Source organism: Hyla sarda, chromosome 1 (genome assembly GCF_029499605.1).
Source record: "Hyla sarda isolate aHylSar1 chromosome 1, aHylSar1.hap1, whole genome shotgun sequence".
Taxonomy (NCBI): domain Eukaryota; kingdom Metazoa; phylum Chordata; class Amphibia; order Anura; family Hylidae; genus Hyla; species Hyla sarda.
Genome location: NC_079189.1, coordinates 223213440 through 223240269, shown reverse-complemented (window position 1 = coordinate 223240269; position 26830 = coordinate 223213440). Strand labels below are relative to the sequence as shown.

At 45.8% G+C, this 26830-nt stretch overlaps 1 protein-coding gene and 1 long non-coding RNA gene across 4 annotated transcripts in view; one reads left to right on the top strand and one right to left on the bottom strand.

Annotated features, from left to right (window-relative positions):
* FRAS1 (Fraser extracellular matrix complex subunit 1) overlaps window positions 1-26830 on the bottom strand; it is a 596246-nt gene that overhangs the window by 34100 nt on the left and 535316 nt on the right. For both annotated transcript variants that reach the window (XM_056568808.1, XM_056568807.1), the window contains exons 63-64: window positions 10952-11227; window positions 9613-9845 (exon numbers count right to left, since the gene is read on the bottom strand). In XM_056568808.1, the coding sequence (XP_056424783.1) occupies window positions 9613-9845; window positions 10952-11227 (509 nt within the window). The remainder of the gene's footprint in view (window positions 1-9612; window positions 9846-10951; window positions 11228-26830) is intronic.
* LOC130364749 (uncharacterized) overlaps window positions 1-26830 on the top strand; it is a 66841-nt gene that overhangs the window by 23192 nt on the left and 16819 nt on the right. For both annotated transcript variants that reach the window (XR_008891890.1, XR_008891891.1), the window contains one exon: window positions 24753-24839. This is a non-coding gene — a long non-coding RNA (uncharacterized LOC130364749). The remainder of the gene's footprint in view (window positions 1-24752; window positions 24840-26830) is intronic.

The window sequence follows — 26830 nt, the reverse complement described above, 5'->3', positions numbered from 1 at the left end:
GTGGAATCTATTTGTTAATATTAGAGATGAGCGAACTTACAGTAAATTCGATTCGTCACAAACTTCTTGGCTCGGCAGTTGATGACTTTTCCTGCATAAATGAGTTCAGCTTTCAGGTGCTCACGTGGGCTGGAAAAAGTGGATACAGTCCTAGGAGACTCTTTCCTAGGACTGTATCCACCTTTTCCAGCCCACCGGAGCACCGGAAATCTGAACTAATTTATGCAGGAAAAGGCAGCAACCGCTGAGCTGAGAAGTTCGTGACAAATCGAATTTACTGTAAGTTCGCTCATGTCTAGTTAATATCACCACTATATTAAATGACTGGTAGGATCTACTGATAAATATCACTTCTGTATTAAATGACTGGTAGGATCTACTGGTAAATATCACTTCTGTATTAAATGACTGGTAGGATCTACTGGTAAATATCACCACTATTTTAAATGACTGGTAGGATCTACTGGTAAATATCACTTCTGTATTAAATCACTTGTAGGATATACTGGTAAATATCCCTTCTGCATTAAATGACTGGTAGAATCTACTGGTAAATATCACTTCTATATTAAAGGACTAGTAGGATCTACTGGTAAATATCACCACTATATTAAATGACAGGCAGGATCTACTGGTAAATATCCCTTCTGTATTAAATGACTGGCAGGATCTACAGGTAAATATCACTTTTGCATTAAATGACTGGTAAAATCTACTGGTAAGTATAATTTCTGTGTTGAATAATTGGTAGGATCTACTGGTAAATATAGTTTCTGTGTTGAATGATTGGTAGGATCTACTGGTAAATATAGTTAGTGTATTAAAGGACTGGTAGGATGTACTTGTAAACATCACGGGGGAGAGTCATAAAAACTTGTTCTGAGGAAAAGTTGACCAGTTGCCCATATCAACCAATCAGATTGCTTCTTTCATTTTTGAAAAGGCCTCTGAAAAGCAAAAGAAGCAATCTGATTGGTTGCTATGGGCAACTGGTCTACTTTTCCCCAGCACAGGTCTTGATGAATCTCCCCCCCCCACTTCTTTATTAAATGACTGGAAGGATGTAATGGATTGATTGGCTAGATGCAAATATCACTTCTATAATGATTCATTTGTAGGATCTACTGATAAATATCACTTCTGTATTAAATGACTGGTAGGATCTAATGATAAATATCACTTCTGTATTAAATGACTGGTAGGATCTATAGGTAAATATGCCTTCTGTATTACATGACTGGTAGGATCTACTGATAAATATCACTTCTGTATTACATGACTGGTAGGATCTACTGATAAATATCACTTCTGTATTACATGACTGGTAGGATCTACTGATAAATATCACTTCTGTATTACATGACTGGTAGGATCTACTGATGAATATCACTTCTGTATTAAATTACTGATGGGATCTACTGATAAAGATTACTTCTGTATTACATGACTGGTAGGATCTACTGATAAAGATCACTTCTGTATTACATGACTGGTAGGATCTACTGATAAAAATCACTTCTGTATTACATGACTGGTAGAATCTACTGATAAATATCACTTCTGTATTACATGATTGGTAGGATCTACTAATAAAGATCACTTCTGTATTACATGACTGGTAGGATCTACTGATAAATATCACTTCTGTATTACATGGCTGGCAGGATCTACTGGAAAATATCACTTCTGTATTTAATGACTGGTAGAATCTACTGGTATGTATAATTTCTGTGTTGAATAATTGGTAGGATCTACTGGTAAACATAATTTCTGTGTTGAATAATTGGTAGGATCTACTGGTAAGTATAATTTGTGTGTTGAATGATTGGTAGGATCTACTGGTAAAAGGAGATTTTTTAGACTTACCGTAAAATCTCTTTCTCGAAGGATCCATTGGGGGACTCCTCCCAGCAGGATATACCCGCCTCCAGGCCACTGAGCAATTCAGTTTCGCCTCAGAGCAATAGGAGTAGACTGACAGGTCAAAGGAAAAAAACCATGAACTGTCCGAGAACCCGAAGAAACAATAACTGAACACTCCCTCGGACAGATAACCGAAAAGGAACCCCAGAAAAAAGGGGCGGGAGCTGTGTCCCCCAATGGATCCTTCGAGAAAGAGATTTTACGGTAAGTCTAAAAAATCTACTTTTCTCTATCGGCTCCATTGGGGGACACAGACTCTGGGACGTACCAAAGCTGTCCCTTGGGTGGGCAGAGAATAAAAAAGGTCAGGCAGTCGGCTATACCACCGCCGCCTGCAACCCCTTATGGCCCAGACTAGCATCAGTCGATGCGAAGGTATAAACCTGATAGAATTTTGAAAAAGTGTGTGAAGACGACCAAGTGGCCGCTTTACAGATCTGCGAGGCCGAGGCCTTGTTTCGGAGAGCCCAGGATGCTCCCATAGAGCGGGTGGAATGAGCCAGAACCCTGAAAGGTAGGGTCCTCCCCTTGCAGTGGTAAGCTTCTGAAATAGCACATCGGATCCACCGAATAATGGTGGCCTTAGGAGCAGGCTGTCCCTTCCGACGGCCTTCCGTAAGAACGAAAAAAGAATCGCACTGACGAAAGGAAGAGGTGACTGAAAGATAAATCCGAACCGCTCGAACCACATCCAATTTGTGAAGCAGACGCTCCCTGGGATGAGAAGGAGCGGGACAAAAGGATGGAAGGACGATGTCCTCGTTGAGATGAAAGGCCGAAACGACTTTAGGCAAGAAGGACGGATCTGGTCAGAAAACAACCTTGTCCTGATGAATTATCAGGAAAGGGGAACGGCAGGAGAGAGCTGCCAGTTCAGAAACTCTCCTAATGGAGGTAATAGCTATAAGAAAAGCCACTTTCCAGTAAAGGAGGTGAAGGGGAACCTTCCTAAGGGGCTCAAAGGATGCGCCCTGGAGAGCGCCTAGAACTAAGTTCAAGTCCCAAGGGGGAGAAGGGGACCGGTAAGGAGGGGCCGCATGTGCCACTCTTTGGAGGAAGGTCCAGACATGAGAATTGGAAGCCAGAGGATGCTGAAAAAGCCAAAACCTGACCCTTAAGGGAACTGAGAGCCAGCCCTAGTTCCAACCCCGACTGTAAAAAGGAAAGGAGACGGGGCACGGAAAAGGTAACTGGAGAAAAAGATTGAGCTTCGCAACAACAAAAGTAAGACTGCCAGGTACGGTGGTAAATTTTCGCAGAGGAGGACTTGCGAGCTCTAAGCATGGTGCGAATTACCTGGGAAGAGAAGCCGCGGGCCCTTAGAACCGCGATCTCAACCACCACGCCGTCAAATGCAGAGACTGTAAATTGGGGTGGCAAAGGGGACCCTGTGACAGTAGGTCTGGACGAAGAGGAAGGCGGTACGGAACGTCGTCCAGAAGCCAGACCACGTCGGCATACCATGCCCTTCGAGGCCAGTCTGGAGCCACCAGAATGGCGGGGACTCCTTCCGCCTTGAGCTTCCTCAGAACCCTGGGAAGGAGAGAGAGAGGAGGGAACAGGTAGGGCAGCACAAAGCCCGACCACGGAATTACTAAGGCATCCACAGCTAGAGCCAGGGGGTCCCTTGTCTTTGACACAAACTTTTGAACTTTCCGGTTGTGCTGAGACGCGAAGAGATCCACGTCCGGGGTCCCCCAGAGGTCACAGACCTGCGCGAACACCTCCGGAAGAAGAGACCCCTCTCCGGGGTTGGCTGAGGACCGACTGAGGAAATACGCTTCCCAATTGAGAACTCCCGGAATGTGAATCGCCGAAATGGCTGGAACCACTTGTTCCGCCCAGAGGAGGATCTTTGACACCTCGGACATGGCCGCTGAGCTGCGAGTGCCGCCCTGCCGATTGATGTATTCCACAGCTGTGGCATTGTCCGACTGGACACGGACAGGGTGACCCAGAAGCAGGGACTCCCAATGCTTCAGACACAGATAAATCGCCCTCAGTTCTAGAACTTTTATGGAAAGAAGGACTACTTGGGGAGGCCACAGGCCCTGAAATGTCTGCTTTCTGAAAACACCCCCCCAGCCCAACAGGCTGGCGTCCGTCGTGACCACCTGCCAGTGGAGGAACGAACGCTCCTGAGGAAGAAGAGACCACCGAGTCCGGAGCGGAAGAAGAATCCTGCGATCGAGAGAGAGAGGGGACCTGTCCCATCGTGCAAGAATCGCCAGCTGAAGAGGACGGTAATGAAACTGGGCAAAGGGTACGGCCTCCATCGCTGCCACCATCCCACCTAGGACTTCCATACAAGTACGGAAGAAGACCGGGGATGGTATCCGGAGGGAGCGGACTCCCGACAAGAGGGCCAGACGTTTGTCCGGCGGAAGGCAAATCCGAGCCGAGGCAGAGTCGAACTGAAGCCCCAAGAAGACCAGAGACTGGGTGGGGGAGAGAACCGACTTGTCTCGGTTGACCATCCACCCAAAGCGACATAAGGTCTGAAGAGTGAGGCTCACATTCTCCAGAGCCTGGGCTCTGGTGGGGGCTTTGATGAGAAGGTCGTCCAAGTAAGGTATCACTGAGACCCCTCTTGACCGTAACAGAGCTACCACAGGCGCCAGAATCTTGGTAAAGACTCGTGGCGCTGTGGCCAGACCGAAGGGGAGAGCCACAAATTGATAATGACCTTCCGGAACCGCAAAGCAGAGGTACCGCTGGTGTCCGGGAAAAATTGGAACGTGGAGGTAGGCATCCTTGATGTCCACCAAGGAAAGAAACTCCCCTTGATCCATAGATGCCACCACCGAACGGAGAGATTCCATTCGGAAATGGCGGATCAGAAGATGGTGGTTGAGACGTTTGAGATCCAGGATTGGCCCACAGAACAGTTTTTCTTGGGGACCATGAAAAGATTGGAATAAAAACCCCGAAAGCGTTCCCTTGAAGGAACTGGGACAATGACACCCTGGACGAGAAGGGACTGAAGAGCCTCCCGAAATTCCCTCGCAAGCGAGGGAGACCCGGGAGCACAGGACTGGTAAAAACGATCCCTCGGAAGGGAGGCAAATTCTATCCGGTATCCATTGGATACCACGTACCTGACCCAGGAGTCCTGAATGTGCATGGTCCAAACATCTCGAAAAAGTAAGAGGCGACCTCCCACCCGAGAAAAAGCTGCGGGTGGGGGCGTCCCTTCATGCAGAAGTGGGTTTGCGGTTGCCCGATTTAGCCGCAAAACGGTCGGGACGGTTGGTGTCCGACTTCCACGAGGGACGCGCCTTGTAAAAGGGGACCTTCTTGTCCCATGGAGGCGCCTGGCTGGATTCTTTAGAAGGGCCAGACGTCCGAAAGGACCGAAAGGAAGAAGACTTCCTGCGGAAGGAAGTGCTAGACTTGTTTCGAGGTAATAAAGAGCTCTTGCCCCCTGTCGCCTCAGAGATAATCTCATCTAGCCGCTTGCCAAAAAGTCGGGAACCAGTAAAAGGAATCTCGGTGAGAGACTTCTTAGATGCAGCGTCCGCGTTCCAAGTTTTAAGCCAAATGGAACGACAGAGGGCCACTAGATTACCAGTGGCAAAGGCAGCGCAGCGAGCTGAGTGCAAGGAAGCAGAACACAGGAAATCTCCAGCTTTGGAACATTGGAGGGCCAGAGCAGACAGTTCTTCCGGAGGAGAACCCGAAAGAATGCCCTGACGGAGTTGAGAATGCCAAACCAAGAGGGCCTTAGACACCCAGGTTGAGGAGAAGGCAGGAAGCAGGGAAGAACCCGCTGCTTCAAAGGCATACTTCGCTAACAACTCAACCTATTTGTCTGCAGGATCCTTGAAGGCAACTGCATCCGCCAGCGGCAAGGTAGTAGCTTTAGAGAGGCGGGAAACCGGAGGATCCACCGACGGAGAGGAAGTCACTTTGGAAACAAGGTCCTTGGCGAAAGGATATCGCGCTTGGACTTTTTTTCAGTCCCTGAAAGTTCTTCTCACGGTGCTTCCAGGCAGGTTCTAGAATCACCTCAAATTCAGCGTGAGAGCTGAAAACCTTGGGTGCCGATCACGATGAAAGGATACTTCTGGGGCTGCGTCTGAAGTTCCTGGGTCCTCTAGGTTAAAGGTGGCTCTTATGGCCATAACCAATGAGTTCACCGTGTCCACTGAGTCCGAACGGTCCTCCGAATCGGAACCCTTGGCCGCTAGCTCTCCAGGAGAGTGCGAACGAGTGGAGGCGGCCCTGGAAGAGGGAGACTCCGACCTGGTGCGTGGCTCAGGAGAGCCAGAGCGGCGACCACGGGAACGTCCTCTGGAAGAGTGACGAGTGTGGCCTGACGAAGTGGTCCGGCGAGACCTGCGAGAGGAACGCCCGTGTCTACCAGAAGACTCGGGGGACGAGTCAGAGGAGACAACCCTATTACGCTTATGCGAAGCGTAGGGAGAAGGGGAACGAGACCTTCTAGAGGGCCAGTGAAGGGTAGACCTCTCCAAGGCAGTCACCACAGAAGGGGAGACCTGTGCCAAGTCGGATATAGACTGGAAGAGGGAGGAAACCCAGGCTAGAGGGGCGGCCGAACCTGCTGGGTCTGAAGGGGCACCTGGGTTAGAAATAGCATGGGGGTCTGGGGGAGCAGTGGATCAGGCAGAACAAGTGGGTTCAGCAGAACCTGACATTTTTGCAGAGCAGTTTTTACAAGCTTAATGGGTAACTAATATTCCCGATATCTGCTTAGAGGGAGGAACAGTTCTGGGCACGGACATGACAAAAAAATGAACAGTCTCACCCAAGTCTGTGTCCCAAGGCAGCTGCTGTGAGGAGAACTCCGCACCGTGCTGAGGGAAGAGAGAAGAGACGCCGGCCAATAGAAGGAAGAGGCCGGGTCAGGGCAAGGAGCTCTATGATTGGCCCCTGCACGGCCCCAGCGCGCGCAACGCGCTGATTGGTGGCCATTTCGCACTACCGAGGCGCTTATGCGGCCAGGTGGGCGGAGCTAACGTCCACCGGGCCGCCGAAGGATACCGCGGGACTTACTATGTAATGGCGTCTGCTCCGAACCCCGAGCGCACACGCCGCCTGCAATGAGTTCTGTGCGCCCGGGGACGGAGCGGGCGAAGTGCCGTCGGCAGCCGCCGAAAGTGAAAGTAAAAAGTGCCCCCTTCCGCATGGAGAAGCCTGCGGCGCGTGTACTAAAAAACACACACACACACACTTAATAAAGGGCTCCCTTATTGTCCTTGTACTGTAGCCACTGCTCCCCCAATAATAAAAAACAATCCCCCTGCAGGGAAATAAGATAACTCAGAAAAGATACTCACCTCATGCTGAAGAACTTACCTAAAGAAGTCTTCAGACTGTAGCCTTCAGTCAGCCTTTTCACCTGCGGCAAGCCAAGCTAATAGCGAGGCGAACAGGGAGGTAGGGGGACCCGGACCCATGAGGTACAACCCCAAGCGCTGATCATTGGCGAGAGGTGGTTAACAGTACATCCAAGATGCCTGCCACCTCTCGCAATGGGGAAACAGTGAACATTGCGCTCCTGAGTCCCCACCTGAAAACAGAAATAAAAAGGAATAAAGAACTAACATATTCCCTAAACCTAAGAAAATAAAAAAAAATATGAGACTTGGTCTGGAGAAAACCAGACCATGTCCATCTCCTTAAGACACTAAGCAAAAACTGAATTGCTCAGTGGCCTGGAGGCGGGTATATCCTGCTGGGAGGAGCCAACTTTTTGGTTACCATAGTGTCAACCTCCTAAAGACAGCAGCATATACCCAGAGTCTGTGTCCCACAATGGAGCCGATAGAGAAATATAGTTTATGTATTAAATGACTGGTAGGATGTACTTGTAAACATCACGGGGGAGATTCATAAAAACTTGTTCTGAGGAAAAGTTGACCAGTTGCCCATATCAACCAATCAGATTGCTTCTTTCATTTTTGAAAAGGCCTCTGAAAAGCAAAAGAAGTAATCTGATTGGTTGCTATGTGCAACTGGTCTACTTTTCCCCAGCACAGGTCTTGATGAATCTCCCCCCCACTTCTTTATTAAATGACTAGAAAGATGTAATGGGTTGATTGGCTAGATGTAAATATCACTTCTATAATGATTCATTTGTAGGATCTATAGATAAAGATCACTTCTGTAATAAATGACTGGTAGGATCTACTGATAAATATCACTTCTGTATTACATGACTGGTAGTATCTACTGATAAATAACACTTCTGTATTAAATTACTGATGGGATCTACTGATAAAGATCACTTCTGTATTACATGACTGGTAGGATCTACTGATAAAGATCAATTCTGTATTACATGACTGGTAGGATCTACTGATAAAAATCACTTCTGTATTACATGACTGGTAGGATTTACTGATAAAGATCAATTCTGTATTACATGACTGGTAGGATCTACTGATAAATATCACTTCTGTATTACATGACTGGTAGTATCTACTGATAAATATCACTTCTGTATTAAATTACTGATGGGATCTACTGATAAAGATCACTTCTGTATTACATGACTGGTAGGATCTACTGATAAAGATCAATTCTGTATTACATGACTGGTAGGATCTACTGATAAAAATCACTTCTGTATTACATGACTGGTAGGATCTACTGGTAAATATCACTTATGTATTAAATGACTTGCAGGATCTACTGGTAAATATCACTTCTGCATTAAATGACTGGTAGAATCTACTGGTAAGAATAATTTCTGTGTTGAATAATTGGTAGGATCTACTGGTAAATATAATTTCTGTGTTGAATGATTGGTAGGATCTACTGGTAAATATAGTTAGTGTATTAAAGGACTGGTAGGATGTACTTGTAAACATCACGGGGAGATTCATAAAAACTTGTTCTGAGGAAAAGTTGCCCATATCAACCAATCAGATTGTTTCTTTCATTTTTGAAAAGGCCTCTGAAAAGCAAAAGAAGCAATCTGATTGGTTGCTATGGGCAACTGGTCTACTTTTCCCCAGCACAGTTCTTCATGAATCTCCCCCCACTTCTTTATTAAATGACTGCTAGGATGTAATGGATTGATTGGCTAGATGTAAATATCACTTCTATAATTATTCATTTATAGGATCTACTGATAAATATAACTTCTGTATTAAATGACTGGTAGGATCTATAGGTAAATATCACTTCTGTATTAAATGACTGGTAGGATCTACTGATAAAGATCACTTCTGTATTAACATAATTGGTAGGATCTACTGATAAAGATCACTTCTGTATTAACATGATTGGTAGGATCTACTGATAAAGATCACTTCTGTATTACATGACTGGTAGGATCTACTGATAAAGATCACTTCTGTGATAGTTGATTGATTGGTAGGGTAAACTGGCTGAGGGGACAGTACTTTAGTTTAAAGACTTAAGAGAAACCCCCTCCCCCTTTTTGTTATCTCAGTTTTTTTATGACATGCTTTTCCTTTTCTAGAATATTTCAGCCCTGTATTAGGGGCCTGTTCATATTTCTATTGTACTTGCAAGACACTTTTGTGCTTCTGAATATTGTTCACTCTATTGTGCTGGATTTAAGACTACATGGCAGCCCTTATATTCTGTAAGTTTTATAACTGCTATTTATATATTTTTTGTATTGCCTTGCCTTTTACAGAATAAACAGCACACAATTTACCAAAAGAAAAACCCATTGCATCACACATAACTTACCTGTTGGGATGTTCTTTATGTTTAACATCCAGATACTTCAGAGTTGCAATAAAAGATTGAGCCTGAAAGCCTCTTGCGGTGCCGGCTACCACTGGAGTGTGGCATATGGCACTGTCAGTTCCGATTGTAACTATGTTACTTCGCAGTGGTGTTCCCACATGTCCAGCTTTATCCACTGCTTTAGCAACACAACGTACATGGAAACGTCTGCTGAAATAAATGCTATCCAACACCTAGTTAGCACAGAATAAGAAAACATATGGGAAATAGTGAATACCACTGACTTATATTTAAAGGTATACACAAGTGATAGCTGTCAGCAATCTCTCCCTAGCCCTCCATACACATGAAGTTCACCAGACTGCTCTGGTGGTGGCTTTTATCTCCAACTAAAGAATAGGGGAGTTAAAATCCAACATGCCAATCCTTTTCTCTCCTGACATTATCTGTGTCAGAAGGCCAATATATCCATTATATAAGTGCATGGTCATGCTGAAACTGGAGGGCTTGGTTGAATGATTAAATGGGGGGCCTTTAACCATGAGTTAAAACTTACTTATGGAGTAAATGGGTGTATTAGTTTCATAAAGGTAAAATATCACTAATTTCACTATTTGGCAGAACTATTTTAACACATGCTCCAAATCAAAGTGGATCTGTCATCAGACTATGCTGTCTTAGGCTGGGTTCACACTACGTTTTCTCCCATACGGGAGCGCATGGGGGGAGCTAAAACCTCGCGCTCCCGTATGTCACCGTATGCGCTCCCGTATGTCATTCATTTCAATGAGCCGGCCGGGGTGAAACGTTCGGTCCGGTCGGCTCATTTTTGCGCCGTATGCGCTTTTACAACCGGACCTAAAACTGTGGTCAACCACGGTTTTAGGTCCGGTTGTAAAAGCGCATACGGCGCAAAAATGAGCCGACCGGACCGAACGTTTCACTCCGGCCGGCTCATTGAAATGAATGACATACGGGAGCGCATACGGTGACATACGGGAGCGCGAGGTTTTAGCTCCCCCCTGCCGTATGCGCTCCCGTATGGGAGAAAACGTAGTGTGAACCCACCCTTATGTAATGTACGCAGCTGACACAGCAGCCCATCAACCTCTGTAAGGAGAGACAGGCGAGCACTCCTCTCATTAATACCCTGAGCTCATAACTATCAGCCTGGCGTGTTCTTTGTTTGTTCCTACAAACCAAACAACACAATATTTTGTTTGTACTATTTTGGCTAATAGTTGACAATCCTGTCCCCGTACTATGCTGCCCTTATTAAGGGCAACATGGTCTGATGATAGATCCCTTAATTTCTTTACATTTTTTGGGGGTTACTCACCATGTGATTGACAGCAGTGAAAGGGGTGGTATCCGTTATTGTCTCAAAGGGAGATCTTGCCCCATTAGAGTCTGTGGGTGCTGCCACTTCCCAATTAAACACTATAGTGGACTGGTTTATACCAGCCTCCTCGCAGCGTTCCTTCATTACAGAGTATTTTGGAAAATGTGGGTCGCATGGAGTGACACAAACAAGTGGGTACCCAGGAGATGGAGACTTCTTTGTGCCCTCCTTAGTAACCTCCTCCACGTTGTCATAGTCAGCCAGGGATACAGCCTGAATGTACAAAAAACACAAAAAAAAAAGAAATTTAAAAGTTTCCCTCATTCTAAAGTGCATCTAGCAGCTAAATGAGTTGCCCTATGAAAGGAAGGCATATTGAACTCCAGGCTGCAATTTCTGTGTTTAGACTTCGGTCCAAAGTCTGTGTATAAGATGGGGGAAAATGTGCTCTTGAGCTTTTTTAAGCACAAATAAAACATAGAAAACTTCATTTTATTTAAACAAAGTATTTTAGAAATATTTTTTATCTACCATAAGGAGTGCAATAGCAAAAAATGTTTTAACCCCTTAACGACACAGGACGTAAATGTACGTCCTGGTGATGTGGTACTTAATGCACCAGGACATACATTTACGCAGCCAGCAGATGTCGCAGATGTCCGCCATTAACCCCTCAGATGCCATGATCAATCCAGATCACGGCATCTGCAGGATAGCGGTCACTTAATTGGATGATCGGATTGCCCGCAGCGATGCCACGGCAATCCGATCATCCTGCCCGGCAGACTGAGGTCCCCTCAACTGCCTCCGCTACCTTCCGGGAGTCTTCTGCTCTGATCTGCCTTCCCGCAGACCAGAGCAGAAGATGACCGATAATGCTGATCAGTGCTATGTCCTATACATAGCACTGAACAGGATTAGCAATCGAATGGTTGCTATAAATAGTCCCCAATGGGGACTATAAGAGTGTAAAAATAAAAGTAAAAAAATTTGAAAAACCCCCATCCCCAATAAAAATGTAAATTGTCCCATTTTCCCTATTTTACCCCCAAAAAGTGTAAAACAATATATTTTATATACATATTTGGTATCAACGCGTGCGTAAATATCCGAACTATTAAAATAAAATGTAAATGATACCGTACGGTGAATGGCGTGAACGTAAAAAAAAAAAAAAAGTCCAAAATAGCTGCTTTTTTTTTTTATAACATTTTAGTGTCAAACATGTAGCTTTTATTAAGCAAAAGCAAGAAAAAAGGTTCCAGCGAATATTCGGGGTGCAACCCCAAGGACAAGAAAAACATAAAAAACAATAAAAGCAATAAACATTGACAGGTGTATACATACGGTAGACAGAAAAAAAATGGATTGTACATGTGCAGGCCAGCACAACAGGTAGACAGCAAGTGAACATGTGTTTTAATATAAAGACAAAGTCGAACGCATGTCAGGACAGTAGTTGGAGAAAATCCAAGGGTCCCACACCCTCTCAAATACAGAGACCACATCGTCCCTCATAACATTCAACTTTTCAGACAACATAATGGTGCTGACTCTGTCAATCACTCTCTCCAGTGAGAGGTCAGGCGCCTTCCATCTCCCCGCCACATGAACCCGAGCTGCCATCAAAATAAATTGGGATAAGCGAAATAGCCTATAAGCCATGCGGCTAGGCCGCTTGCTGAGAAGGCAGAAGGCCGGTTGGAGCGGGCAGGGAAATTCAGTGACCTCCCTGTTCATATGGATCACGCCCATCCAAAAGGATCTAGCAATTGGACAAGACCACCAAGTGTGGTACATGGAGCCCAGATGGTCGCAGCCTCGGAAACAGAGCGGCGAGGAGGTCGGAAAAAACCTGTGTAGTCGTGTGGGAACAAGATATGTTCTGTGCAAAATTTTGAGAGAGGTCTTGGTAAGAGAGACCTGCCAACTACCCCTGCTAAGAGAATCACAACAGGAGTGCCATGCATCGAGGTATAGTGTAGTAAGAAAATCAGATTCCCACTTTCTCATAAAAGGCAATTTAGTATCGGGTGGGGGAGAGTTCAGGAGACTATAGATTATAGACAACATTCCCCTTCGAGTAGCAGAGTATTTAAAAAGACGCTCAATATCAGATAGAGTAGAAGAGAAGAGAAGGAAGGAGATGGAAGAGAAGAGGGGAAAGAGCGTAGAAAAGAAAAGATCTGCAAGATTTGGAGATCTTCAGAGGACGGAGGGTCGTAACGAGAACGAAATTCCTCCAGCGTCTGAAGGCGACCCCTCACCAAAAAGTCATAGCGACAGCGGAGACCCTGGTCAGACCACCACAGAAAATCAGAGGATCGCAGGCCCGGAGGAAAGAGGGAGTTATGAAGCAAAGGAGTTAAGGGGGCCGAGAAAGATTGAAGTTTGAAGCGGAACCGGACCATCCTCCAGAGAGATAGGGAATGGAGAGTGAGCAAAGCGGAGGAAGGGACCCTACGAGACACCGGGGGTACCGACCAGAATAGGGAAGGGAAAGTATGAGGGGACAGGAGGGATTCCTCCAAACCGACCCATAGTGGTATGTGCTCAGAGGCCATAAACCACGCCAACTGGCTCAATCGAGCAGCATAAAAGTATTTAAGTAGATTGTGAACCGACATACCCCCCAGCCTTTTATGATAATGCATAGACGTCAGTTTAATGCAGGGTTTTTATAACATTTTATTTCCAAAAAAATTTATAAAAAATGTAATGAAAGTTTTGTATAAGCAAATATGGTATTAATAAAAAGTACAGATCACGGCGCAAAAAATGAGCCCTCATACCGCCGCTTATACAGAAAAATGAAAAGGTTATAGGTCTTCAAAATAGGGGGATTTTAAACGTACTAATTTGGTTAAAAAGTTTGCGATTTTTTTTTAAAGGACATCTGCAGCAGTACAAACACTTATCCCCTATCCTCAAGATAGGGGATAAGTGTTTGATCGCGGGGGGTCCGAACGCTGGGACCCCCAGCGTTCTCCTGTACGGGGGGCGGATGTCCCATGCAGGGGGCGTGCCAGCCGCAGCATGACGTTGCGGCCGGCACGCCTCCTCCATACATCTCTATGGGAGAGGCGGGGAGGAAGCATTCGTGCCTCCCCGCATCCCCCATAGAACTGTATTGGGACAGGGAGGAGACGGGGCGTCACCGTCGACCTCTAGGTCGACGATACGTCACCATGGGCGCTAATGCCGGCGCCCCGTTAGGGAGATCGAGGGGGGTCCCAGCGGTCGGACCCCCCGCGATCAAACACTTATCCCCTATCCTGTGGATAGGGGATAAGTGTAATTCCGCTGCAGTTGTCCTTTAAGCGCAACAGTAATAGAAAAGTGTATAATCATGGGTATCATTTTAATCGTATTGACCCAGAGAATAAAAAACACGTAATTTTTACCATAAATTGTACGGCGTGAAAACAAAACCTTCCAAAATTAGCAAAATTGCTGTTTTCTTTTTCATTTCCCCACACAAATAGTATTTTTTTGGTTGCGCCATACATTTTATGTTAAAGTGAGTGATGGCACTACAACGGACAACTGGTCGCGCAAAAAACAAGCCCTCATACTAGTCTGTGGATGAAAATATAAAAGAGTTATGATTTTTTGAAGGGGAGGAGGAAAAAACGAAAACGTAAAAATAAAATTGTTTGAGTACTTAAAGTCCAAATGGGCAGAGTCCTTAAGGGGTTAATGAGAGTTACCCTTTAAGAATACCATCCACTGGAGGGGGCGTGGCTGCATGGCGAGCTGAGCGGTCGCACATTTTAGTGCTCCCGCTGACCCAGCTGAATTTATCCTTTCTGATTATCCTGTAAAGGCCCCGAATCACCATCTTAGGCTGGGTTCACATCACGTTTTTGCCATACTGTTTTCAATCTGTTTTTCTAAAGAAAACCGTATAGCAAAAAAGGGATGGAACTGTATGGGAAAAAGTAAACCGCATGCATTTTTAAACTGTATACTGTTTTTAAAAGTGCATACAGTTCCGTCCGTTTTTATTTTTAAAAAAATCTAACGTTTTTGGAAAATGTGGTCCATTTTTAATGGGAGGGGTGTTGGGTGGGGACTTTAGGATGCAAATGCGCATGTGCAAAGTAAAAACCGTATACGGTTTCCCGTATGGAACTGTATACATGTGCGTTTCCCATTGATGTCCACTTATGCGGTTGCAGTACGGTTTTTGAAACCAGTGACAAAAACGTGGTCAACCACGGTTTTGATTCCGGTTTAAAAACCGTACTGCAACAGCATAATTTTTTTTTAATAAGGATATCAATGGGAAACGCACATGTATACAGTTCCATACGGGAAACCATTTACGTTTTTTTACTTTGCACATGCGCATTTGCATCCTAAAGTCCCCACCCAACACCCCTCCCATTAAAAATGGACAAAATTTTCAAAAACGTGTTTTTTTTTATATAAAAACTGACAGAACTGTATGCACTTTTAAAAACAGTATACTGATTAAAAACGCATATGGTTTACTTTTTCCCATACTGTTCCATCCTTTTTTTTGCCATACGGTTTTCTTTAGAAAAAAGGATTGAAAACAGTATGGCAAAAACCTGATGTGAACCCAGCCTTAGTCCCCGGAGGAAGTAGAGTTGACCCTGCACAGTCTGGTGCCCTTGGAGCGGGCGTGGGAGCGGAGTGACATGTGGCATCTGGAGTGCTCGGGGTGCCGGAGTTCAGCTGCGCAGCCAGGGGTGTCGGAGGAGGGCTGCCAGGAGCTTCGGAGACTGGTGGGGGCACGGAGGTGGCTGAAGTGTGCACGGAAGGTCGGGGCTGTGCTTTTCCCTGTCTGCTGGGGGGCTGAGAGATGGGCCTCCATTGCGGCCTTCGTGGGCGGAGTCACAAGTTGCCATAGTGATTCCCGCACCCGGGAACTAAGGCCAGAGAGGACAACACGGGTCAGGGCAGCAGCAGAGACGGGGACAGGACTGTGCCAGATCCCTCTTGAGCTAAGTGACTTTGTGCCTCATATCTCTTCACTCAATTCTGCTGGACTCTGCGAGTGGAGATCTCTGATTTATGTGGGAGACTGTCTGGGGCGGCTGTCTGCAGTGATAACTTAACAAGCTCCCCTCCCCTCTCCCCCCCTGACTGCCTTGATAAGTGCAAGACTGCTGGTGAACAGAGTTTTAACCCCTGAGACTTAGTTATTTGCTGGTGTCTGCTGGCTCTGATATACCTGGCTGGACATTCTTGCTTTCTGGGATCAGTGATTGCAGCCTAAGCTATGTGTGTTAACCCCTTCCTTGCTGGACTCTGGGGGCGTGCTAGCTGACACTATATCTGTTGCTGGGGGTTCTGCCTGGACTCCTCCTCTGCTCTGACAATGACTTTCTTTTCGTGCATAGTGGTGCTTAGTGCTCGGTTAGTCTCTGCTCTACGGAATTATGGGTAGCTCCAATAAAAAAAGAAAGGGACAGAAATCTAAGCAAGCTGCTACAGTTGCCCTGCATTCATCTGAGGAGGAAGCATCATCTGATGAGAGACACTCCAGAACAAGTGACCGCTCCAGGAGAGACTCTCGGGCTTCCACCCCGGTGGCTTCTAAAGTATCTGCGTATGCGGCGCAGTCTCTCCGTCGCTTTTCCAGTGTCTCTGAGTTGATGGAGGAAGATGGGCCTGGACATTCCCTGTCTCTTGCTTCAGGCAGTCCTAGGCATGATGGAAACTGCTCTCCCCCCCCCGTGTCTCACGCCAAGTTTCTTCCATTGATCAGAAGTTTGACCAACTGTTGGCAGCTTTTACTTCATGTCAGACCAAGATGGTGGCTAAGGTTGATGAGTTAAGGCAGGAGTTTGTCATCCTCCGCCATGAGACACAGAAGTTGAGGGAGCGCACTGGGGAGGTGGAGCACAGGGTCTCAGCTGTGGAAGATACACTACATCCTATACCTGACCAGATGACCTCGATGCAGCCTCAAATTAAACATATGCAAGACAAGGCCGATGATCTAGAGAATAGACTGAGAGGCAATAATATTAGGCTGGTGAGTCTGCCCGAGAAAACAGAGGGCTCTGACCAGGTGGCCTTCTTGGAAACATGGCTGAGGGTGATCCTACCAGCTGATACTTTCTCCCCATACTTCACAGTTGAAAGGGCACATAGAGTACCGGCCACACCACCACGGCCGGGGGCCCCTCCCAGACCTTTCCTGGCGAAATTGCTGCACTTCCGAGACAGAGATGCCATCCTGCGGGCTGTTCTCATTAAAGGGGAAGTGCATTATGAAGACTCTAGAGTGGCCTTCTACCCAGACTTCTCCGTGGAACTCCGGAAACAGAGAGAGAAATTCACTGAAGTTCGCCTACGCCTGCGTACTAAAGGATATAGATATGCTATGCTGTTCCTAGCCAGGCTCCGAGCATTGCAGTGGGTGGATGCTGCTCCTGCGGTGGTCCCGGAGGCGCCGCCAGACTGAATTGCCTGCTGGACCTTCTACTCATTTCCGTAATTAGATAGTTAATAGTGGCTAGGGAGTATAGGCTCTAGACTAGCATTAAGGAAGGTTTTCCTACATTGACTATACCTGCTGTTTATTGATAGTTAGAGGGTTTAGTGAGTCGGGCCCTTAGTTAAATAGTTAGGGCTGGGTTGGGGGGAGGGTGCGGGTTGGAGTAAGCACTCGACTTTTTGCTACTTCCCACTGGTAGTGTTTAGGGTATAGGTCTGCACAGGTTTTAGTGTTAGACAGGGATTGTTGGGGTTCATTTTGTTCTTTGCATTTGTTTTGCTTGTTTCAAGTGTATGTGTCTAAGTGGCTGTTTGTCTCGTCTGTCTTGTCAGTTGTGGTATGGTTGCTGTCTGTCCCCGGAGTGCCCTTGGAGGAGGGGGTGCTTGGACCTAGGGGAGTTGAATATTGTACTTTACTCGAGCCTACGAATGTTATATGTGAGCCGTTGCTGTTTGCTTTTCTTGGTCATCCATGGGGTCCCTTAAAGTGGCAAGCTGGAATGTGAGGGGGTTGAACTCTAAGTTTAAGCGGGCTTTATGCCTGGACCATAAAAAACAGGCCCCTAATCTAATTTGCTTACAAGAAACCCACCGGACTGGTCAGAAGATCCTGGCCCTTAAGAGAGCCTGGATAGCGCAGGGGTATCACTCTTCATACTTCTCTTCGGCTAGGGGAGTGTCAATCTTAGTTTCCAAATCTCTTCCCCTCATAGTTGACCAGGTTGCGTGTGACCACTTTGGGAGGTATGTGATACTACAGTGTTCTTTCCGAGCTTTTAGTTTTATTTTGGTGTCTGTATATGATCCTCCTCCCTTTCAGGTGGAGGTTTTGATTATCATCACCTCTAGGCTGCTTACATTTCCCTCTCTTCCTGTTATGATTGTAGGAGACTTCAATGCAGTCCCAGATCCAGGTGCTGATCGAACGGGCTCGTCTGACTCTGGTTCCTCTAATCTAAATTCATGGAGTGCAGTACTGTCACTGACCGAGGTTTGGCGTTGGAAGCATCCGTCTGATACCGCTTTCTCCTACTACTCAACGGTTCATAAATCGTTTTCTAGAATTGACTTTGCATATGCCTCGTCCGATCTCCTTCCATTGGTGAGTGACGTTTGTTATACCACTAGGGGGATTTCTGACCACTCAGCGCTCTTGGTGTCCTTGAGATTGGGCCCTCATCACTCTTCTAAAATTTGGCGAATGCACCCCGGTTGGCTGAAGGAGGAGTCGGTGATGGCCTCCCTGCTAGAGGCCCATTCCTGTTTCTGGGAACATAATGGAGCTCATCCGAATAAACTAATTCAGTGGGATGCCTACAAGGCCCATGTAAGGGGAGCGTTTGTGGCAGGTGTGGCCAGGCAGAGGCAAATCTACTCAGCCAGGGAGAGGGCACTACAGGATGAAATTGGAGTTTTGGAGGCGGAGGTGGTGAGAGATCCTACACCTGAGGCAGAAAGGAAGTGGCTGGTGGCCCAGAGGACCCTTCTAATATTACAGAAGGAAAGAATTCAGAAGAGGTTAATAGATAGGGAAGCTGCAATTTTTGAGTTTGTAGATGGCAGATTACTGGCATATTTGGCTAGGGAGCATAGGTCAGCAGCTGCCATACCCTGTATCTTGGGGACAGATGGGGTCTTACTTACTGATCCTGGGGATATTAATAAAGTTTTTCATGACTTTTATAGAGATCTGTACTCCACTCGGCAGTTGTCCGTGCCGGAGGGACTAGTGTCCTTTCTGCAGGGGCTTTCCCTTAAGACTCTGACTGCCAGTCAGGCAATGGAGCTTGATGCCCCGTTCTCTGATGAAGAAATTTCAGTAGCTATCTCATCCTTGCAGTCGGGGAAAACTCCAGGAGCAGATGGTCTGATTGGGGATTGGTACAGGGTGAATGAAGAGAAGCTGATACCTATCCTAAAAAATCTTTACAATGTGGCTTTGGAGAATGGATCCCTCCCTGATTCCATGAGAGAGGCTCTGATAGTTGTGCTCCCTAAGCCGGGCAAGGACCCAACTCTACCAGACTCCTATAGACATATTTCCCTCCTAAATGTTGACATTAAACTGCTGGCCAAGATGTTGGCTAATAGATTATGTAAGGTGATAGCTACTGTTGTTCACCCTGACCAGTCGGGCTTTATGCCAGTGAGGGCCATAGATATTAATGTGCAGCGCCTATTCTTAAATATAGCGGAGGCGGACAGTGATGGATTGGAGGGCTATGTGGTTAGCTTAGACATATATAAGGCCTTTGATTCAGTGGAGTGGCTATACTTGCGAGGTGTTTTGGGGAGATTGGGGTTTGGCCGCAGGTTCCGGGCATGGGTACGTTTGCTGTATGATAGACCTAGGGCGAGAGTCCGCACAAATTTGGAAGTCTCCGAGCCCTTCATGTTGGCCAGGGAGAGGAGACAGGGCTGTCAACTATCTCCCTTTCTGTTTGCCCTAGCAGTGGAGCCCTTGGCCGCTGCCATCCGTAGCACAGGTGATATCAAGGGGGTTTCTAGGGGTTCCATAGTGGAAAAAGTATCTATGTATGCAGATGATACTTTGGTCTATTTGGCGGATGCTGGAGCATCCTTGGAGGCTCTTTGTTCGCTGTTAGATATTTTTGGGTCGTTCTCGTGTCTCACAGTAAATGGGGGGAAATCCTCATTGATGGCTCTCTCTGGGAGAGTTGGGCCCCCCCAGACGGTTTTTCAGGGGTTGAGGGTGGTTACTCAGTTTAGGTATCTGGGGGTGGAGGTCTCTCCCTCTGTGTCGGATTTTATGCGGCTGAACCTGAATCCGGTGTTAGAGATGGTAACGACTAAGTTACAGTCCTGGAATGCACTGCCTCTCTCCTTGGCTGGTAGAATCATTAAAATGATATATTTACCCAAATTCCTTTATCGCTTTCATTTATCTCCTGTGTTCCCCCCCAAAAAAGTTTTTTAAAAGGCTGAGTGGTATTTTGAGGTCCTTCTATTGGCAGGATAAACTACCAAGACTGGCTCAGGCTTTTCTTCAGACGTCCAAGCTGTGGGGGGGTTTGGCTTGCCCAAACATGTATGATTATTTTCTAGCATCTCAAATGGTGTATGTGGCCTGGTGGATAGACATGGATCTGGCGAATGCAGCAACTGCCCTGGCTGGAGCTCTTATGGGTTTGTATGAAACTCTAACTAATACTCTTTATAGATACTCTCCCCCTTCTAGGTTACTGACTCCTATTAAGACTGTGGCTGCGGTGTGGTCGGTGGTCTCCGGGTGCTTTCCACAACCGGTTGGATCTCCCAGAGCACCCTTGTGGGGGAATCCCAATTTGGTCCACCTACAGGAGTTGGAGACAGCCGGATTCTGGAGCGATCATGGGGTCAAGTTTGTTATGCACTTATTTGGGGAATTCCCCTCATTTCCTACATTGCAGGAATTAAGTGACCAGTATGGTTTCCCTCGGGGTGCTCAGTTTCGGTACCTCCAGTTGAGACATGCAGTGCTGACACAGTTTGGCACCCTTGATGTGGCCCCAGCCTTTTCAGATGTGGAGTTGCTTTTGGGCACCACTGACCTGTCCAAGCCTTTGACCCAACCATATGCTCTCTTGCAATCGGTGGGCCCAGATCCCTTTGAGGTAGTCTATGTCAAGTGGGTGGATGACATTCCTGGTCTGACAGAGGACCAATGGAGGGAGGTGGTCAAATCTTATTATCCTACGGTTGTGAGTGCCAGGGATCTCCTAATTCAGATGAAATTTATACTACGCTTATATTATACTCCAGTTAAGTTGTGTCGCATTGGGGTCTCTGCGTCCAATGTGTGCTTTAGATGTCAGGATGAGGTGGGTACCCTATTGCATGCTATGTGGAGTTGTTCATGTGCTGAACTTTTTGGAGAGCAGTGATGAGGTTTCTGGCGGATCACTTGGAGTTCCCGTTTGCTTTTTCCCCAGAAGTGTGCCTTCTGGGAGTAATAAATGATCTGGCTGCAGGCTCTCATAGACGCTTGCTAATCAGATTTTTGTTATTTTGTGCTAGGAAAGTTTTGATAATGGCTTGGAAGGACACTTCCTCTCCCCCCTTAACAAGATGGTTTAGCCTGGTCAACAGATATATCCCCATGTATAGACTGTTATACATCAGCCGTAAATGTCCCAAGAAATTTGATAAAATATGGATGCCCTGGCTGCTTATTGATGAATTGGTGGTACCTCAGGAAAGAGTTGCTTCTCCTAATTAGGTGAGCTGGACGCTTCCTGGGTCAGTGAGAGGGGGGTGCTCCGGGTGTGTGAATGGGTGGATGGCTGTTTTGTCTTGTGTTGGTGTTATATGTTGCTCTTGGCTATTCCCCTTCTTGTTTTCAATTAGACCTGATGGACTTGAATGTTATCCTACATATTGGGGGGGGGGGGCTGTGCTGGCACTTGACCCTTATGGAGTGTTGTTGGATTGTTGTATTATAATATGAAAATGGTTAAATAAATACTTTAAAAATAAAAAAAAATAAAGAATACCATCCACTACATTTTTTCATTGCTCCTATTAGCCGAATGGCAGGTTGTTTTTTATTTATTTTTTGCTATTTTGACTACTAGGAATGTAGAAATGTAACTGTAATATACCACCCTTACAGAGGACAGTATATTCAACAGACAGATCCACATAGGATATGTAATTATAATAATTTGTAATTAATATGTAATTATATAAAAATGTTTTCTTTTTGCTTATATAGTTCATCATAGGTTATTATTAAAAAACAATGTCACACAGGGCGCACCTGCAGCATATTTCACTCTGCAGACGTGCCAACAGCAGTCAATGACAAACTCCCAGCTGTTGCCAGGTAGCTCCGTGTGGTGATTTTTTTTACAGAGGAAAATCTGTGAAAATCTACTAGAAGACACACAAAGCTACCTGGCTGCAGCCGGGAGCTCACTCTGCAATCCGTCTGTGACTGCCGTCAACGCACCTGCATGTGAATCATGCTGCGGATGCGTCCCATGTGACCTTGCCCTAAGAATGGTTCTGTAATGCTAACTACATTTTCCATAAATCCTCTTGCTTTGGTTGTGGCGTTAGAAGTGGAAGCGATTTGACATATAATAACAACTGAGGTGTTTTATAAAGATTTGAAGTCTTGAGACAGTGTTCACACGTTGACTTTTAATTGCATTTTTCACAACTTTTTACTGCATTTTGTTTCTGCAGTAATTCTACAAAATTGCTGTAAAAATTAAACACTTAACATGATTTGCACAATTGCAGTAAAAAAAAACATAAAAAATGCAGCAAAAAATTCAATGTGTGAACAGGGGTGGACTGACTGGCCGGTCCTTTTGGACGTGGTCTGAGGACCTGGGCGGATAAAGGGCCCGCTGCCGCTGCTGAGGATGTGGGACAGCGCTGAGGATGTGGGACAGGCAAACAGCGCTGCTTTCTGCTGTATATGCGGCTCATGCACATACAGCAGAAAGCCCTCTCTCTTTGTGAGCTGCATCTGCGGCCTACACAGAGAGGAGACGTGACCTCCGCCCCCACGCAGCACGTAGTGCAGTCACCGATGATGTCACTCATCAGTGCCTGCACTGTGGAGGATGGAAGACGCGGACCCCTGCTCATTTTTTTTTATGTTTTCCATCTTGGGGAGGGGGGGGTACTCTGCTGCATGTACCTACTGTGGGGGGAACTCTGCTGCGATACCTACTGCTGACACTACCTACCTGGGGGCATTACCTACCTGTAACTTCGGTAAGCAACACCTTATTTTTTGTGTCCACTAACACAAAATACTCTGATGGTGCCCCTCCCGAGACTAGACTCTGGATTTGCCACTGGGTGGAGTGGGGTGTTGGCTACCTACTTGACTAACTACCTGGCTAACTAAATTATACCTGCCTAACTACTTACCTGGCTATCTAACTACCTATAAACCTGGCTGCCTAACTACCTATCTACATATCTTGCTACCTACCTACATACCTGGCTACCTAACTATGTACATACATGGCCTTCATATATGGCTGCCTAACTATCTAGCTAGCCACCTACCTACATGCCTGGCTACCTACCCGGCTAATCACCTACCTACATATCTGGCTACCAGATCTACCTACCTGGCTACCCACCTACTTGCCCTTTTACTGTGCAGGACACCAGAGAGGGCATTATTACAGTTTGTGGGTCTAGAGATGGGAAGATTGTGTAGAAGAGGGCACTGGAAAAAATGCAGAGTCTAACATGTTTGTCCTGCAGATGTGAAGGAAAAGGAAAGAGGATGCCGCCGATCAGAAAATACATAATTGTGAGTCCCTAGATGGAACTATAATCACTTCTATGATATACATATACTGTGTACAGCTGATATCTACTACCATGTGGCCCTGTAAATAATCACTTACATGGTATACAGATCTCTGTACACCTGGTATCTACCACTACATGGGCACTGTATATAATCACTTACATAGTATACAGATCCTGTATTATTGGTCTGTTTAATGGGGTTTTATTCACAGTACAGTATAGCGGTATTATCCGTTATTGTGTGGTGATATATATTTCCTCCTTGTATACGGGTATTGGTCATGGAAATTATTTTACCTATTTTACCTACGTTAAAGTTTTTCTTACATATATAAATTTTAGTTGATTGTGTGTGTGGGATTTGGGTGGAATAGGGCAGAAGTATGACTAGTGGCAGAGCTTCGCAGGGGTCCCTTGCCTTTTTTTTGGTGTTGTCAGTCCGCCTCTGTGGGTGAAGACACCTTAAGGAAAGGTATATACAAGTGAAACTCGAAACATTTGAATATCGTGCAAAGTTCATTTATTTCAGTAATGCAACTTGAAAGGTGAAACTAATATATAAGACAGACTCATTACATGCAAAGCAAGATAGTTCAAGCTGTGATTTGTCATAATTGTAATGATTATGGCTTACATCTCATGAAAACCCCAAAGCCCCTCAATTACTATGATTTGTGGAGCCATGTCATCTGCTGGTGTTGGTCCACTGTGCTTCATTAAGTCCAGGGTCAACGCATCAGTCTACCAGGAGATTTTGGAGCACTACATGCTTCCTTTCCTTTTAAGTCGCATTAATGAAATACAATGGACTTTTGCACGATATTCTAATTTTTCGAGTTTCACCTGTATCTACTACATATATATTTCCTGATCCTATAGAAATAACATAATAAAGATAAAGCTTGGAAGTGGTCTGTGAGCTAGCATGTGCGATTTAAAAGGTGATGATGTCATCCTGTACTTCACAGGTAGTAAACTGATTCAGGACTTCACTTCTTTTTGACATATTAAGCCATGTCATTTTCTTTCTTTGTGCCAGACTGGTGATCACATGACCAAGTTATGGAGTAATGAAATGCATAGATGTAGCTGGAATTAAACAAATGACGCTGAACAACTATTGATGGTGAGTATGAATGATATGAGCAAAAAACCTTCAATACTATTTTAACCCCTTAAGGACAAGGCCAATTTTCACTGTAGGACCAGAGCGTTTTTTGCACATCTGACCACTGTCACTTTAAGCATTAATAACTCTGGGATGCTTTTACCTTTCATTCTGATTCCGAGAATGTTTTTTCGTGACATATTCTACTTTATGTTAGTGGTAAAATTTTGTCGATACTTGCATCATTTCTTGGTGAAAAATTCCAAAATTTGATGAAAAAATTGAACATTTTGCTTTTTTTTTTTTTTTAACTTTGAAGCTCTCTGCTAATAAGGAAAATGAATATTCCAAATAAATTATATATTGATTCACATATGCAATATGTCTACTTTATGTTTACATCATAAAGTTGACATGTTTTTACTTTTGGAAGACATCAGAGGGCTTCAAAGTATAGCAGCAATTTTCTTATTTTTCACAACATTTTCAAAATCAAAATTTTTCAGGGACCAGTTCTGTTTTGAAGTGGTTAGAAATACCCCACAAATGGCCCCATTATAAAAACTGCACCCCTCTAGACTAGCGAAGGGCCCACATTCATCCGCGCATGTGCTTGCTCTGAAGGACACCCAGGGCCATATTAGTAGGGACCCGAAGGCTGTAAGTGCTCTATTGGGTGCTTACTATGCGGACTTGTACTCCGCTCCACCTGACGCAGGTACAGAGGGTCGGGACTTTTTGGACAAAGTGAGTCTCCCAAAGCTGTCTGAGGACCAACGACGGGAGCTGAACATAGCCATCACAGCAGAAGAGGTTAGGGGGGCTATCAGATCTCTAGCCAATGGGAAGGCCCCGGGACCGGACGGTTATCCGGGGGAATTTTATAAACCCCTAGTTGATCAGGTCACTCCTGCCCTGACGGCTTACTTTAATGGTGTCCTGTCTGGTGGAAACTTGTCGGCGGGAGCAAAACTAGCCTTCATTAAGGTTCTCCCCAAGCCGGGCAAAGATCCGCTAGATCCTGGCTCCTATCGTCCAATATCACTTATTAATCAGGATGTTAAATTACTTACCAAAATATTAGCGGACCGGTTAGCGAAACTATTGCCCGAGTTGATAGGGGATCATCAAGTGGGCTTTGTAAAAACGCGTTCAGCTGTCACGAACATACGGAAGGTTCTAGCGGTCATGGATAGTGTAGGCAGAAGGCCTGCGGTTATGCCCCACCCTGCACTGCTCGCTCTAGATGCGGAAAAAGCGTTCGATAATGTCCGGTGGGATTGGTTACATTTGGTTCTAGAACGCTTTGGTATCACAGGGAGGTTCAGTGGTTTCCTGGAAAACCTCTATTCTGGCCTGGCAGCCAGGGTGTATACCCCGGGCTTTTTGTCTCCATATATCCAACTGCATAGAGGGACACGACAGGGATGTCCTTTATCGCCCCTTTTGTTTGATTTAGCAATTGAACCCTTGGCGCGCTTTTTGCTCGCTTCGGACACGTACAAAGGTATAGCGGTGGGTTCCAGAGAACTCAAAATATCCTTGTTTGCAGATGATGTGCTAATGTTCTTGGATGACCCAGGGCGGGATGTTCCCAAGGTATTGTCTTTTCTAGCCGGGGTGGAAGGTTTCATGGGCTATAAAGTGAACGCATCCAAAAGTGTGCTCCTTCCTTTGGGGAAGGGCTCGCCTCACTGGGAGCGGATGGCTGGGGATTTAGGGATCACTTATAGCACTTCTTCCATTCTCTACCTGGGGATTAGGATAGGGAGAACCGCGGATACACTATATGCGTTGAATTTTACCCCGGTGATTAAGAAGATAGTGGACGAGTTGGCACGGTGGAAAGACCTTCCGCTGTCCTTTATGGGACGTTGTCATCTGGTGAAGATGATAAGTTTTCCCAGGCTACTTTACCCTCTGCAGACACTCCCAATATTGCTGAAGCACGTAGATATCAGGACACTCAACGCAGCATTCACTAAATTCATATGGCATGGGAAGAGACC